The 17783-nt window shown below is 41.2% G+C and overlaps 1 protein-coding gene across 3 annotated transcripts in view; it reads left to right on the top strand.

The window, feature by feature from the left end:
* Positions 1–17783, top strand: part of KCNAB1 (potassium voltage-gated channel subfamily A member regulatory beta subunit 1) — a 419409-nt gene extending 401626 nt beyond the window's left edge. For 2 of the 3 annotated variants that reach the window (XM_010365897.2, XM_010365901.2), the window contains 3 exons: positions 2955–3075; positions 10488–10576; positions 15715–17634. In XM_010365897.2, coding sequence (XP_010364199.1) covers positions 2955–3075; positions 10488–10576; positions 15715–15804 — 300 coding nt within the window. In that variant the 3' untranslated portion in view covers positions 15805–17634. Of the gene's footprint in view, positions 1–2954; positions 3076–10487; positions 10577–15714 lie in introns of all 3 variants that reach the window. The other variant, XM_010365898.2, reaches the window with a different exon arrangement.

Genomic DNA, 17783 nt, shown 5'->3' with positions numbered 1-17783 from the left:
AGACAGTGTTCAGAACTGAAATGTGACTGATTCTGTCCATGGCTCCAGTTTCAGCCTGAGTTCAATCCAAGATTAACTAACAACTAATTCGGGATTTGGGGCAAGTCTCACAGACTGTTCTCACCCCAATATCAATACCTATGAAATACGGACTTATAAAATCATCATAGCATTGGGAGAGAGCAAAGAAATAGGCTAAGAGAAAATTTAGAGTTTTGTAACGTACATAAAACTAATAGCCAACCAATCTGTGGAGAAAAGCTCATTCAATTGTCCCATTGACAAATATTTACTGAGTGTACTCAGACTTTGTGCTGGGTGCTGAGGATACAGGGATGAATGGGACAGTCTCAACCTTCAAGGAGTAGCTCCAGGCCTTGTGAGAGGGACAGACATATGAAGGGGTGAATTATGAAATAATATGGAATCCACAAGCCCTGTGGAGTCCCACAGGACTGCTGACAGAGTCACACTGCATTGGGGAGGAGGTGTCATGATCAATCTGAAAAATGGGAAGCGATTTATTTTGACCCCACAGAACTCTGGTTTCTCTGACTCCTCCCTGACCACCATATTAGCTGAGCCCCTCCTCCTTGCCAGCTACAAGTGTCAGAACTGGAGATGCTGACATGAACAACAAGCCATCCCTGGCTTCTTCCACCTGCTAGGTTTAGAAAAACCAACAAGTAATCAAATCATTGCAGTGCAGTGGGATGATAGAATAGGGTTGGATGAGGAGATTTCACCTTTTGATTCATGGATTACTGCCCAGTCAGCAAGCTGGGTTTATTACTGCCACAAGCACACCCACCTCCAACCTTCCTACAAAACACACTTGTTTGTTTCCATATTTAATTAATATTTTAATTAAGCCTCATATCCTATCTCGGCTAACACGTTCTCATTCGTAAAGCAGTTAAAGCTGTTTTTTTCCAACACACTTTTGTTTCCTTTGGTATGAGGAAAGCAGTATAAAAACTATGCATCTACTTTTTAAAAACCCTAATCTGCTTGTATTTCCATAGGCTAAAGCAACAATGAGATTTATGGTGTTAAAGGTGGAGAGATAGGGACTCAATAAATAATTGCTTGATTTTTACCTTTTAATTTGTTTTACTTTTGGAAATCTGTCTCTGAAAATGGTGCGTGTGTATGTGTGTGTAACACACATACATACACACACACACATACATAGAACTTGTAACCCAATCCTAAAGAAGAGAATGCACTGAATACAAGATTTCAAAAATGGAAAAGTTACAAAAGATTGATAAATCAACCACTCTTTACATGCATGGTATATACTGAAACTCAGAAATGCTAATACTAATAAGAAGCAATTGTTCAAAAAGCAGTTGGCTATTAGTTTTCAATCTTTGTTAGTCTGTTTGAATACATTCAGAGATATTGGTCCCCTGAAAGATGTTATGAAACTATAGTGAGGATAGGTGATGTTTTTCCCAGGGAGGACACCAAAAGTAAGTTCAGGGACTCTCTGACGTAGACAGCACTGGCCCAGGAAGTCTGCCCGGTCCCCAGGCAGTGTCCATTGTTCACAATGTCCACCTCATCACCACTGCCACCAACTGTCATCTCTGGAGAGATGCTTCAGGCCATTCTTCTTTTTGAAGGAGCTGAGGCTTCCCAGAGCTAAGGCTGGGAAAACTTTAGCCATCTCCCCAACCAGGCTACCAAGTTAGGAGCCAGCCCATAAGCCTTTGAGATTTAGGAGGCAAAACGGGCAGCTTGCCCTTCTCCTTTTCTCATCGGCAAAATAACTCAAAAAATCACAATAAAACATAGTATGGTTACCCTTTTCTTTGGAAATATTGTCTTAGAATGATGAAAAAAAATGCTCAAAAAACAAAATCACGTGGGTGCCGTGTCCATGGCCCACTGCCTGTTGCAGAGCATTCTGCAGCCTCTGGGAAGATAAAGATCTGCGATGGCGATTATGTCGCAAATACACAAGAGAGAGAAAGTCCACATTGCCACACAGTGTGATGATTTTCAATTATTTTCCCTAAAACAGACTAACACTCTTACAAATATTCTTTTCCTCTGGGTGTTGCTGCTTAGTGCTCGCTTTATGTAGAAGAGTCTGTTGTTCCCTTTCTCAAAGTAAGAGCAGAGCCTTCTGGAAAGTAGGGCATTGAGAAGTTCTAAAATATTTTTCTCTTTATATTGAGGAAATTAGGTTCATTTTGTAGTCTATAGATCAGGGTCAGTTTCTTCTCATTGGCTTTAAAGAATAGTTTCCTGTTTTGTGTTTCTTTACTTTTTTAAGTTTCAATAGTCATACAATAGGTAATAACATTTGCAAAGTCTTTATCCACTTTAAAATTTTAAAAATCTACTCGGTATCTATCAGTTATGCCATGTCTGCTTCTAGGAAGAAGCTGCAGAAGCTAACAACAAAGCCCTATTTTAAAAAGAATAAGAGATTAGCAGTGAACTGAAGGCAAGAGGGAGAAAAATAGTCAAACAAAAATGTAAAATGATGGTTTTCTTTGAGCAGAAAGCTTGGCACCCAGTTTTCTTGATAAAAAGGAGGCATAATAGATCTTGGTAAAATGTAATGCTTTTTTTTTTTTTTTTTTTTTTTTTTTTGCTACATTCTAAAATTGGGCTATCCCAATAAGAAATATGACCTCTTCTATTGGACAGGCTAGAATGTAAGTGCTTATATGTCACGATCAGGGTTATAACAACTTCTATGCAGGCTGATCAATTTGAATGGTGAATATTAGTCAAAATCAATCTGCTTTGAACCAATAAGCAAGGAGCAAGATCGTGAGGAACATTTCTTTGCATGAAACCATCCCTGGCAGTGTGAAACATAAGGGTCAAAAAATTCAGAAAATCATCATAAGGTTCACATGTTTTATTGAATTACCACTTTGACATCAGATCTTTACCAGACATTAACATTTCAATGTTATGCTTTTCCTCAGTGCTACCAGTGGTTGAAAGAAAGAATTGTAAGTGAAGAAGGGAGAAAACAGCAAAACAAGCTAAAAGACCTTTCCCCAATTGCGGAGCGTCTGGGATGCACACTACCTCAGCTAGCTGTTGGTAAGAAAATTACTAAGCTATGGGGTGGTAGAGGGACTTCTGCTGAGATCATAGTTTTCTATTGCTGAACACACCCTTACCATGATAAAATGTCTTTTGTTGAGACAGATGATCTCTGAGGAGTTTATTCCTGCTAAATAAAAAGTGAGTTATTTGAGGTTCCCCAGAATTTTCTACACGATAGCAAATTTTTCTTACTTCTTTCCCCTTGCCAGTTTAAATGAGAACGTGTCAGTGATAACACACACTATCACAGATGTCAGGGGTGAACTGTGTAGTGACATCCATTTCTTCTGGCTCAAGTTTCTGTCTCTGTTGAAAACTAAGCCAGGGTTGATTAGAGGCTGAGATACAGGACTGTTACAGGCCCAAGGCTACTGTCACATGAAAAGCTGATCCTAGAGAAATAGCTTCACCCTGAAACTTCTTGAAGGCCATAAAAATTGTCCTTCTAATGCTGTGGAGTCCATGAGAGGTCATGATTGCTGGTAACAATTGAAAAACCACATGCACTGTTTGAGAGAAAGATAATATGAACCACATTCAATCATGGGTGTTTCAGTCAACAATGGACCACATATATGTAGGTGGACCCATAAGATTATAATGGAGCTGAAAAATTACTATTGCCTAGTGATGTTGTAGCTGTCCTAAGGTCCTAGTGCAATGAATTACTTGTGTGTTTGTGGTCATGCTGGTATAAACAAGCCTACTACAGTGTCAGTAATCTAAAAGTCTAGCACACACAATTATCTACAGTACATAATACTTGATAATGATAATAAATGACCATGTTACTGGTTTATGAATTTACTATACTATACCTTTCATCTTTACTTCAGAGTGTTACTCCTTCTACTTACTAGAAAAAAAAAAGTTAACTGTAAAACGGCCTCATGCAGGCCCTTCTCCTGAAGGGTGTTCCCAAAAGAGGAATTATGATCACAGGAGATGACAGCTCCATGTGTGTTACTGTCCCTGAAGACTTCTCAGAGGAACAAGATGTGAAGGTGGAACATAGTGATGGCCCTGACCCTGTGTAGGCCAAGGCTAATGAGTGTGTCTGTGTCTTAGTTTGTAACAAATAAAGAAGTTTAAAAAGCTAAAAATACACTTTTTAAAAATGAAAAAAAGCTTGTAACGATATAAAGAAAATACTTTTGTACAGCTGTACAATGTGTTTGTGTTTTAAACTATGTTATTACAAATAAGTTGAAAGGTTTTTTTGTTTGTTTTTTGTTTTGAGACAGAGTCTCGCTCTGTCGCCCAGACTGGAGTGCAGTGGCGTGATCTCAGCTCACTGCAGCCTCCGTCTCCCGGGTTCAAGCGATTCTCCTGCCTCAGCCTCCTGAGTAGCTGCTATTACAGGTGCACACCACCACGCCCAGCTAATTTTTGTATTTTTAGTAGTGACAGGGTTTCACCATGTTGGTCAGGCTAGTCTCTAACTCCTGACCTTGTGATCCACCCGCCTTGGCCTCCCAAAGTGCTGGGATTACAGGCGTGAGCCACCGTGCCCAGACAAAAGTTTAAATTAAAAGTTTATAAAGTAAAAATGTTGGCCGGGCGCGGTGGCTCATGCCTGTAATCCCAGCACTTTAGGAGGCCGAGGCAGGTGGATCACGAGGTCAGGAGATCGAGACCATCCTGGCTAACACAGTGAAACCCCATCTCTACTAAAAATACAAAAAATGAGCCGGGTGTGGTGGCAGGCACCTGTAGTCCAGCTACTCAGGAGGCTGAGGCAGGAGAATGGCGTGAACCCGGGTGGCGGAGCTTGCAGTGAGCCAAGATCGCGCCATTGCACTCCAGCCTGGGTGACAGAGCGAGACTCCGTCTCAAAAAAAAAAAAAAAAAAAAAAAAAAAAAGTTACAGTTAGCTAATGTTAGTTTATTATTGAAGAAAGAAAAATCTTAAAAATAAATTTAGTGTAGCCTAAGTGCACAGTGTTTACAAAGTCTATGGTAGTGTACAAGAATGTCCTAGGCCTTCGCATTCACTCACCACTCACTCACTGACTCACCCAAAGCACCTCCCAGTCTTGCAAGCTCCAGTCATGGTAAGTGCCCTACACAGGTATACTATTTTATACCATATTTTTACTATACCTTTTCTATGTTTAGATACACAATACCATGTGTTACAACAGCCTATAGTATTCAGTACAGTAACATGCTGTACAGATTTGGAGCCTAGGAGCAATAGGCTATGCCATATTGCCTAGATTTGCAGTAGGCTATACCAACTAGGTTTGCATAAGAACCCTGTGATGTTCACACAATAAGGAAAATACCTAACAATGCATTTCTCAGAACGTGTCCCTGTCACTATGGGATGCATAACTGTATCTTATTTTCAATTTTCTAGTGACCACGTTAAAACATTAAAATGAAACCGGTGAAATTAATTTTAAAAATGGATTTTCTTTAACCCAATATAGCTAAAATAGTATTTCAACATGTAATAAATATTAAAAATTATTGAGATATTTTACTTTTGTTTTCTACAAATCTTTGAAATCCAGCATATATTTTACACCTAGAGCAAGCACATTCCAATTCAGGCTAGACACATGTTGCATGTTGCATGCTCAATAGCCACATGCTGCCAAAGACTACACACTGGGCAGAAAAGCACTGAGACTTCTGGTTCCCTTACTAGGGGATGTTTGTCAGGTTCTATGGTAAGCACCTCAGGCTCACTCTCACTGTCTTGTCTCCTTCATCATCAAAACAATCCGCTGAGGTCTATACTATTACTAGTCACATTTTACAGATGCTAGTGGAGGATTTTTCTATTACTATCTCCACTTATAAATGAAGAAATGAGATAAAAGAGTTCATGTGGTAGTTATGAGAAAGGAATAAAATGGGTGTTGATTCTAGACAAAAAAAAAAAAAAAAAAAAAAAAAAAAAGTCCTAAAGGTTAAGAAATAGCAGGAATTGGGACATATCAGAAACACTAACCCAATGAGATAAAAAGCTCAAGATAAGCTCTATGCAAAGAAAATAATTTAATAGAATATTTGTTGGTAGCTTGACTCTTCAGAGGTTGGAAGGCAGAGAAATGTTAGTTGCAATTAACAGTCATAGAAAGATAGAAATGGGAGGTGGTTTTAGAAGGAGGGGGAAATGCCATGTACCTAAGTATATGTATGACTGTTGCTTTAATCCTTTCTTCAAAAAAATAAAATAAAATAAAACAATGTATTCAATGTTTTTACTTAGCAACCCTACAGCTTTAACAAGCACAGTAAAACATATTAGCTATTTGACCATAGGCAAGTTACTTAACCTGATAACAATTTTCTAATCTGTAAAATGGGTATTATAATAATACATATCTTACAAACTAGTTGAGTAAAGGGAAATTATATATATAAAGCAAAAAGTAGGCTCAGTGAGTGCTAATAAAGATGATAATGTTCTTGCAAAGAGTAGACATGCAAAACTTGAAATTCTGTCTGCTCTTAGCCATGGCATGCAATCAGAGTAATACGCAGAGAAACATATTCTGCACAATCCCAAATATGGTTTTTAGATAGCAACATGAAGTATTAAACTTAGCCCTGAAAGACAGGGAAGAACATTGTCTTTCTAGAGAGGAAATCTTTACAAGATTTAGACTCTCACTAGATATTAGATATACATGAAATACCTTCTTTACGGGGTCAGAGTTTAAATTAAAACGTGCTTTTTTCCCCTTTTCCTCCCTCTATCCCCTCAGATGTCTTTCTCACCTGTCACTTCTTTCTTTGTAAATACATAATTTTGTTTATAGCCATAAAACTCTCAGAAGCAAAAGGGAAATTATTTCCAGGCATATTATCTTTGGTCTGCTAGTGTGGGAGAGGGGAGATCCTCCAGCAGGAAGCAAACTACTTGAACCCAACTGTGTGCCTGCTCCCCAAGTCGCACAGGTATACTGGAGCCAGCATTCACACTTTGTTCTTAGTGAACACTGGACACACTTGCTGGTGACACTTGGTTAGAGGTGCTAATTATCCAGAATCAGCTGCAGTTGCTACCATGGAGTTGACCAGCTCTGCCCAGTGGGTTCTCCTGTGCCCTACAGGCCCATTAGGGGAATCAGCTGTTGATGACCTCGAGTAGTCAGGTAGTTTATGGGCAATAATTTGCCTAGAATCTGCTTTGTCCTCAGAACTACTTTTAAGGCCAAAAACAGTTCTCAGTGCAAAGCAGGAAACAATGCAGTCAAAAAAAAGAGAGAAAGATTGGATTGGTACTTTTATAGAGCACTATTTTGTATTTTGCCCATGTGGAAATTCAGTGATTACCATAAAAGGCCTGGACATGGTAACAGCTTAAGAGTATCAGTTGACAATATGGCTGTCCAAATGGGGGCAGAACATGTGCTTGGGGATATCCATCAATCATCCATGCCTATGTTTATTCAACAAACATTTAATAAGTTCCTACTTTGTGCAAGACACTGGGCTGGTGGCTGAGCATCCAAATGCAAATAAGACACATCTCACAGCCTGATAGGCAAGTCAAGCAAGTAGACAGATAATTTTAATACAGGTCATAATACTGAGAAGGGAACAGAGGATTAGGGAATTAGAGTAGGAGCTTGGAATTCAGGGAAGTACTTTAGGAGCAGGCAATACCTTTGGGAAACCTCAAATGATAAACAGATATTAGTGAGGCGAAAAGAAAGGGGAAGGCAAAAGGACATTCCAGGCAAAAGGAACAGCTGAGCAATATGCCCCAGAAGGAAGGGAGAGGAAGAGGAGAAAAGCAGCAAGATGCTTGGGGATGGAGAGGATTTAAAGACAGGTGAGTGTTCCTGAAGAACAAAGTTCAAGGTAGGGAGCCATGAAGCTGCAGAGGTAGGCTAGAAAATAAGGTTTTCCAAGGTAAGAATTAAGAACCTCAGGCCCAACTAGAGAAATGATATGATCAGATTTGTGTTTTTAGAGACTGCTGCTGGCTGGATGAGAGCTGTATGGGGGAAATATAAGGGGATAATTCAAGCAAGAGGTAGGAAAACCAGTTATCCAGGAGAGAGATGATGAGGGCTTGAGTGAGGGCAGCAGTGACTGAGATGGAGAAGACAGCTGAACCAAAGCAGTCATTGTCAAACTGAGCCCTGTATCCACACAATGGAATACTCTTTAGCAACAAAAAGAAATGGTGTACAGATACATGCTGCAACATGGAAAAACCTAGAAAATATATGCTTAAGTGAAAACCAGACACAAACGACCACTTATTGTTTGATTCCATTTAGATGAAATGTCCAGAAAAGACAAATCTGGAGACAAAAAGTAGATCAGTGGTTGCCTCGTACTTGAGGTAGGGATCTTATTAGGGTGATAGAAATGTTATAAAACTGGATTAAAAATAGTGAAGATTGCATATTAAAAATGGTGGTTTGTAAATTTATTAAAAAATATTTAATGTACAACTAAAATGGGTAAAATTTTTGATGGGTAAATTTTACCTCAATAAAGTTGGTTTAAAAAACAAAACAAAAAAGAGCATGGTCCCAGATCAGCAGCATCAGCATAAGCATTACCTAGGAGTGTGTTAAAAATGAACAGACCGTACCCCAGAACTTCTGAATCGGAAACTCAGGGGGTAAGCCACAACAGTGGGTGTTTCACAGGCCCTTGGGATGATTCTGACACATACCAAAGTTTGAAAACCACTTAATTAGAGGAATATTTAGGAGGAATAATTAACTGGACTTAGCAGTTAAAAGGGAAAAGGGGGTCGGAAAAGGACAGTTCTTAAAGATTACTCCCAGGTTTCCAGATTGGGGAGCCACATTGCTGGTGATGCCCCCAAATGTGATTGGGAATGCAAGAGGGCCAGGCATCATAGCAAGAAATTTGCGGTGCCTGTGGGGCATCTCACAGGAAGGCCCAGCAGACACTGCATCTAATCCAGCAACACTGAGTTCCAGGCAACTAAGGACTCAGAAGTCCACCGTAACCACCAGGAGGCTCCTGGAGACCTTAGCTTTGGGACACAGCAAGAAGGTGACTGGGATGTGAAGAAGGTCAGTAAGGGAATCTGAACTGACCTTTTAGAAGGTTAAGAGGGGAAGAAGGTTGGGGAAGTATCTAAGCAGGTAAAAAGGGTCAGAGGAAGCTTATTTTAGAATGGGAGAAATTTTAGCATGTTTTATTGACAGAAAGACACAGTAAGAAATTTTGAAATAGGGTGGTGGGGGCAGTGGAATCACGTATGAATCAAGTCCAAGAAAAGGCAAAAAGGAGATGGCTCCAAGGCAGAGTTTGGTCTTTGACAGAAACCGCACACATCCTCTTCTGAAACTGGAGGATATGGATGTGGATTCTTAAGCAGTAGGAGAGTGGGGAATTAAGGAATATTCCAATGGAGGGACTTGATTTTCTATAGACATTGGGACAAGGTCATCTAGTAAGAGTGAGGGGACAGGGGTTGATGGAATGGTTTAAGAGTACAGGTTTAAGGTCATTTTTGGGAAAAGAAAGATGACCAAGGGCAAGAATGAGGCTGACCAGGCTGGCTGAAGCCAGCTGGGAGGGAAGACGTGAATGCACAAGGGCACCAGACCATGAACTGTGAGATTCTCTCCAGCACGCTCAGCTGCCCTGAAGTAGAAGCCAAAAACACAGATGCAGTACTGATGGGGATCTGCTAAGGAAGCAGAGGAAGTGAAGGGTGTGAGGGTTTGTAAGAGAGTAATTTAGATCATCAACACAGGATGAATCTTGGGTTAGGAAGAAAGGGAGGTCCAGAGAGGGCTGCCAGGTAGGTGGGAACCAAGGAACCAGAAAACTAGAGTCTACAAGGGCTACAAGCAACAGATGTGGAAAAGTGAGACCATGAATACGATGGAAAGACAGGAGGTTGTGCGTCAAGGTAGAAACAGGAATCGAACCATCTGCTGGTGAGCAATGTTAGGTGTTTCCAGGAACAATGTGTTTCTAGGGTGGGTAGCTGGACTGAATACCCCAGTTGTGGTGACAAGGCCTTATGTGGAAAGCAAAAAGGCCTTAAGCCCTGAGCCAACCCAAATGCATTCAGTGTTAACTAAGGGACATATAGTAGGCTAGGAATTGGAAAACCAACGGAGAAGCAAGAAAGACAGCAGTGCATCTGTGTTTTCTGCTTCTACTTGAGGGCAACTGAGCGTGCTGGAGAGAATCTTACAATCCATGATCCGATGTCTCTATGCATTCCCATCTCCCCTCCCAGGTGGGCTTTGACAGGTTCTGTCAAATCTTCTACACAACCGGGGGTGCTGCTCAGGTTTTTAATCCTAGGAAGCACTGTACATCCTCCACAAAAGGAGTTAATAAATTGTGGCTGCAACAAACAGCTGTGGCAGGTGTTTATAAGCTAATCAGTGATTGGAAGTGCTTTGATAACCTGACCCAGTGTCCTCTCCTCCCAGCGTGGTGCCTGAGAAATGAAGGTGTGAGTTCTGTGCTCCTGGGATCATCCACCCCTGAACAACTCATTGAAAACCTTGGTGCCATTCAGGCAAGTATCGCAACCCCTTCCAACAAACACCAGGGAATTTAATGGTGCCTTTGAGGCTATCTCCAGGCAGTGTCCGTCTCTGCCCCGCTCCATCCTTCTGGGTGGGGCAAGAGTAGGGGAAACAAAGGCAAAGAACACTTTCCCAGTACATGGATCCAGGGTTGTCCTCTACCTATGAACAGGCAGTATTCCCAAAGTTCATTTCTCGGGATGGTTTGTTTCTGTGGAAGAGTGCATTCTAGTGTTATACCCGGCAACTGACTTCCCAGGCCTCGCCATGAAAGCCTGGCTGATAACTTGCTTGGAAATTTAAGTCATAAGGCAATATACCTACATCATTTACTCATTTGTTCTTCCCACAAATATTGCCCACCTGCTGTGTGCTGAGCCTCTTCTTTGTTCGCTGAGCATCTTGTATTCCCCCTCCCATGATAACTTTTATGATAATGTAGTATAACTGCCTGTCTCTCCTGCTAGACTGCAAGCCCTCTGAGGTCAGAGACCTGTGTCTTTGCTTTTCCACTGGTTTTCCAGTTCCTAGGGTACTTACCACATGTTCCTTAGTTAACACTCAAGATCTATTGAATAATATTTGCCATGTTTTAAGAGAAATGGGCTCAAAATTCTATTTTGGACTTCCAGGATCACATCTCCCTAGAAGCAAATTTAGGAGGCCCATCCCCATTCCCTATGCCATGAGGATGGCCGCTGGTTCAGGGCACTAGATGGGGCCTGCAGCTATATTCTGGGGAGCCTGTAATGGCAGTGGGTGAAAGGATGTTCCTGGGAACTCTAAGGAGAGGGGTGGAGTTTAGTATCTATTGTGACCACCTCCTTTCCCCAAAGGCCACAGCTAGTCCTGAGCCTGTCCTCCTCTCAACTCTGCTAAAAGCCCTAGGAATGATCCTGCCCGCAATTCTTGCCACTACCTGCTAAAACAAGAAAGGTTGTCTATTTTTCTCCTGCTCATGGGAGAAAAGAACTGTCTCACAGCTTCTTCCCTATCTACCTGTCCTTGCAACAAGCACATAGCCCTGTTACCATTCCCAAAAGGAAACAGGTGGAGGTAGGGACAAATATATGATTTAAAATCCTTTTTAAAAACAGCCCAGAACATACTGTGGAATAAATGGTATAGATCCGCTGCCCACTCCCCCAACCTTTCTTAGGGCTGTGCAGCTGTGTAATCACCTCTGCCTCTCTGCTTCTAACAACTCCCATATCCAGCCCTGTAACTCCTACTGGATTCTGTGAGGTTCCCTGTATCTACATAAGGAATTATCCCTCTTATGAATGCCACCTCTCATTTTCATTTATATTCTGGGAAAAGATAAGGGTACACAGTGATGAGGGGACAGAACAGTTTGTACAAAAAGAACTGAAATTCAATCCAATGATTTCAGTTTCACTAATATTTATGGAGCACTTAATTCTATGTCTGGCATCATGCTAGGTGGTGGGAGGACTGAGATGGGTAACAGGACCTGGCCTTCAAAGAGCTCATGTGTTGGCTGAGAAACAGTGAATTAAAAAATCTATCCCTTAATTCATTCAACAGATCTTTGAGAGCCTACTGTATACCAGGTACCCACAGGAAAGAAGAATAACACTGTCTAACCTTCCAGGGGTTTTTTACATGCCAGTAGGAGAGACAGATAAATATACAAAATGATTTCAGGTTGTGAAAAGGGCCATTAAGTAAATAAATGTTTATTTCACTGAGACTGAGAAATGGGTGAGCCTATTTTAAATGTCTTTGCAAAAAGCCCCTCTGGAATATGTTTATTCCAAGGACTTCGCATGCCTTCATTTTTTACATTCTTTGACAACGATTCACATGCCTTCACACAGCATGTGAAGAGTCCAGGAAAGTGCATTCCAGGGACAGGGAAGAGCAGTGGAAAGGCCCTGAGATGGGAAGGACCTTGACTTTTCCCAGGAACTGTCAGCTAACGCCAATGTGATCAACATGTAGTTGAGCCCAGGGACAGCAGCTGCAGTGATGAAGAGAGACAGGCAGGGCCAGGTCTCGCAGGATACCATGGGTTACAGTTCATGCTACATGTGACAAGTCCTTGTGGAGGGTTTTAAGAGGAGGGACATGCTCCTGTTTGAATGTCTGAAGGTCACTCTGGCTGCTGTGCGGAAAGTAGAATGAAGGGCAAGGGCAGTCATCCAGGCAAGAGGCGATGGTGGCTTGAATGAGGGTAGTGGCCATGAAGGGGGAGAGAAGTGCATGGATTCTGCAGGTTTGAGAAAGAGAGACACCATGGCTTGGCAGAAGAGGGAGGAATTGAGGATTCTTACCATGCTATTACTGGGAGATCACTGCCATTCCTGGGGGCAGTCATAGTGCCTGGGGATGGCATATGAGGCAAGTCTCGGGCTGAGTTTTAAAAGCTGTGGAAGTAGACAAGGCAGCTGATGGGGAAGGAGACACTTTCAGAGGAAAAGTCTTGAGTAATTTTTCTTCCCAAAACATTTCCTCCCTAGCAAGGCTTTGGCTTGCAGCAGGATGAGGCTTTGCCTGTCCTAAAGGGGACATTATCCACGCAGCAAGGCTGGTACCATTGTGGGTTTACCAATCTTCCCCTGTTCTACTCCACCTCCCACTACGCAGCACTGAAGTCCACCCAAGACATGGTGAAGAGCAGACTGGATGACTAGGGGTGCCCAGCAGTGGTGGGACTGGTTGCAGAAGAATGGAAAACATGGAGCACCAGTAGTTGTAAGAAAGTATTTCTAGTAGGCTGGGAAGGCAGCTGCTTCAAGGGATGCCATGTGCCTAGGGTGTGCAGGAATGAAGGGGTGTATATAAATCAGAGCCCGACAGGTGGGAGAGACAACAGGAGAAACCACAGCTGCAGGCAGCCAGCCTTCACCCACACAGGTTCCATCCTCCCCACTCCCACCTAAAAGGTGGGAGAACCGCCTCTCCCCGTCCTCCCCACATGCCTTAAAACCCTTCTGAGACTCCCCATCACCCACTCAGAGAAGGCCAGGCTCCACAGCAGTCGGGCCTCATGACTCCCCACCACACCTCCCGGGAATCTGAATCCTCAGCCATCCTGAACCACTCAGAGCCTTGGCGATAGCAGTGGCCCTCTGCCTACAAACTGACCACTACCCCAGCCTAGCAAAATCCTCCTCCAACCCCAAGTTCCAGATCAACAGGAACCAAATCCTGGGAGGACTTTCACTAATGCCCAGCCAGCCCCAGGAACGTTAGCCAGACCTTCCCTCACCCACCACCTATCCCAGGCATTGTAACATCAAGTTTGCAAAACTAGGAGCCTGTGGGGTGTTTGTAAAATCTGTAGTAGTTTACAATGTTTTAAAGTGGGGCTTCTCTTGAAAATTCTGGTCTTGCGATACTACATCTTGTTTTATTCAAGTACTTTTATGGTTTCGTTTTTCTAATGTCTAAATCTCTTTCCTATCAAAAATTTGTTTTGGTGTAATGAATGAAGGATTTTTCTCCTCACATGGCTAACCCGCTGTATTTTAGACAAAAAAAAAAAAAAAATCCAACAAATCCAGTTTCTAGGTTTTTGGTCTCATTATTACAATCTCATTTTAAATAACACATTAGCTGTTTGGACACTGAAATTCCAGAGCTAGTGGGAAATCAAATTCTTGCTTCAGCTTCACAGTAAAACATTAACCAGAATGAAGTTTCCCAGGCTGGCAGCTCTACTATTTTGCCAAACCCTAAGGCTTCTGAGGATAGCACTTGAGTGGAGACAAGGTCACTTTGGCCAGCAGGATTGCAGCAAAGGAAGAATGAGGTTGAGACCTCAGAACTGTTCGTCAGAATTGTATTTCACCACAGTCTCCACACAGGGTCAGACTTTTCCAGTGAGAAAGTCTGCCTTTGTCCTTTGTCTTATGGTGTAATGTGTACCCTTGGCCCACTTCTCACAATAAATGCTAGCCTTGAATGAGCTCATCCTTTCCCGGGGCTTCAATCAGCATGTCGGTGCAAATGACTCACAAACCCTCAACTCCAGCCCTCCGGCAACTACTAAGCTCCACAGCTGCACGTGCAGCTGCTCAGTCACTCCTAGGCGGATATTCCACAGGCACCTTACACTCAACACATCCTACTCCCTCCCAACTTCTTATTCCCCAAACTACTTCCCTTTGGTTTCTAATCTCAATAATCAACACCAATATTCTTCTAGTTACGCAGTCTTGAAACCACCATCATCACCCAAAATGTCTCTCAGGTCTACTTTTCTTTTCTGCTCCACTGCCCTAGTTAAGGCCCTATTGCCCGGCTTGGATTGTAATACATATCTAACATCTGTGTCCCCTTTCAACCTCCTCCAACTCATCCTTCAAACTACCTCCAGGTGTCTGATGGGGTTACTCCTAGATCAGAAGTCCTGACAGGTTCCCCACTGCCTAAAGTAGGAATTCCATAAAATGGCATTTAAGGCCTTCCACACTCTTATCCCGTTCTTACCATCCATAGCCTGTTTTACCATCCCCACAACTACACTAATCACTGTACATTATCACTCCAGTTCATTTTTCCATGCTATTCCATCTACCTGGGATGCCTGTTAAACCCCAGCCATCCTTCACCAGGGTTCAGAACACCAGTCAGAATAAATCTCTCCTTAGTCTCTAGACCTGTGCTGTGCACTACCATAGTTCTAGCCACATGTGGCTACTGTGTGCGTGAAAGATGGCAAGTCCAGAGATGTGCTTTAAGTGTAACATGTTCACAAGACGTGACTTAGTACCAAAAACAACTGTCAAGTATCTTTTCTATATTGATTACATGTTGGAATAATGTTTTGGACATAATGGAGTAAAAATGTGTATTAATTTCACTGTTCTTTTTAAGGTATCCAATAGAAAATTAAAAATTACAAATGTGGCTTACATTATATTTCCGTTGGATAGAGCTGCTCTGTATTTCTATGAGCCTTCACTTATGCCTTTCTGCCTTCATTTATGCAATCAACAAGGCCCCTGATCTCAAGGTTACAATGTGATGGGGGGGGGGTTATATTTCAGCTGTGGTTTGTGAAGATACACGATTCTAGATTAATTTGCTAAATATAGAGCACAAAAAACCGAATGATCAACACTGCTAACAATATCCTTTGTACTTCTCCTGCTCTCAGGTTCTCCCAAAGATGACATCACATGTGGTAAATGAGATTGATAACATATTGCGCAACAAGCCCTACAGCAAGAAGGACTATAGATCATAAGGCAATGCATGAACCACAGAAGCTGCATGGTTAAAATAGCGGCCTGTGCCCAGTACAGAAAGGTGTTACTAAACCAGTCTTTTCAATCACTTAGCAGCTTGCTGCTCAACCTCTAGTGTCCCTTCCTGGATTCTCTGAGGTGTCTGCTGTCGCTACCACTGTGCACATCTGAAAACTCACAACCAAGAAAATCCATTCTATTTTCTTATCCTGGACTGGAGTCACCTATTCTTGCATTGCTGTATACACCTCATGCTTATGCAATGGGAAGAATATGGGGGCCAGGGAGTGATGTATTACCTTCAGGCATTTGGTAACTCAAAGAAGGCTGTACAGATATATTTTTTCAAAAGAACAAAATCTACAGATGCAATGTGAGTTGCATAAGAAACAGAGTAGACAGACTAAATTCAGTGAAGGAAAGGAATTCAGAGAGTTTTCTTAGGAAATAGATTCTTGTTAAGTAAATAGTTATTAAAAATATATCTCACTGCAAAAAAAAATGTCTTCACTCAAAAGTCTTGCTTGGAAGAATAAGCAGAAAGAATTTTATATATTTTTTTTTCTATTTTCACATTCATATTAACAAGTTTTGTTCCATTTGTTGTTCAACAAAACTACAATTTCTGGGTATTTTGGCTTTATTACCTTTCAAATATTTACTGTTGCTTGGCCCCAAGATTGGCCTTGTACAACTTATCCAGAATGTCTATTAGGATTCTAATGTTATGTCCACTTACAAGTAGAGACAGTAAAAGGATGAATACCCCAATCTTTAGTGACATTGCAGCTGATTTATAAAAGAGAGGGAGACACTGCTATGGAAACTTAGCTTTGAAGAAAATGCAATGTATCTGCAATTAGGTGTTCATTTGTTACTACCTTTTATTAAAACCTGCTTTATCCTGTCAACTGCTTCGAGGCACAACTTCTGCAAGTTTAAATATTTGAGCTTTAAAAATAAACATAACACATGCTCAGTTTTTTTAAGTAAACCTGTAAAATACCCAGAAAGGCAAATGTTCATTGTTTAATTAGCACTGGGATTTTCAATATGTTTGGTATTTTTGAGGCATTGTTAACATGAAAGTCAACCACTGGCTTTGTGAAAAAATGCTATGTCACTATTCAGAATATGCTGGGTAAATTAACTTGCCTAGCGAAAAGCAAAATGTTAAAGAACTTCTGGTTATATAATATTATATGCACTAAACTATATGCATGAAAGTTCTTTGCATGGATTAATGGGGCTTACCCTTGTTGCACTTGAAATCTGAGGTATATCTAGCCCTGCCACTATTGGCTACTTCCCCTCATTAATATCCCACTTGAGAAAAATTGTGAGAATATACTATGTCAATATCTGTAAAAAGAAAGAAAACATTTTTTTTTTTTTTTGAAGGGGGTGGTGTGGAGGTGGCCCTTTAACTTTATTTGGATATCTGAGGATGTACAAAATTCTAATTTAATTTTCTGGTCAGCAACTTCCCCATACAGAAATCACTTTGAGGTTTACAGAAGAATTGTAGTATTTTAAAATGTTATTTTCTGTCATTATTTCTAAATGTTTATTTCATGGTTAAGTTCTAAATCTGAAAATGCTAGTGGGAGATATCAAGAAATTTTCTTTTTGATTACTAGTACCTGTATTCTAACAAAGAGTTTGAATTTTTTGCCCGACTATCAGGATGGAAATTGATCATTTTTTCAGTTGTTCATTGTGTATTCAATCCAGTGAACTGCTGTACGTATAGAGGAGCTGAGGTGCCGTCTAATGGGAAATGTGATTTATTTGCTTAGAGTAATAAAAGCATTTTGTGCATTAATTCTCACAATAGATTTTATCTGATCTTTCATTTTAAGGCTTATGTATATTTTCCATATATGTAAAATATACACATGTAAAATATATGTGGCCATAAAATAGGCAATAATCATCTAAATAAAAATTATACTGGCAGCTAAGCTGCACTGAATAC

This window comes from Rhinopithecus roxellana, chromosome 1 (genome assembly GCF_007565055.1).
Source record: "Rhinopithecus roxellana isolate Shanxi Qingling chromosome 1, ASM756505v1, whole genome shotgun sequence".
Lineage (NCBI taxonomy): Eukaryota > Metazoa > Chordata > Mammalia > Primates > Cercopithecidae > Rhinopithecus > Rhinopithecus roxellana.
The sequence above is the reverse complement of the archived record's forward strand: the minus strand, read 5'-3'. Positions and strand labels throughout refer to the sequence as shown.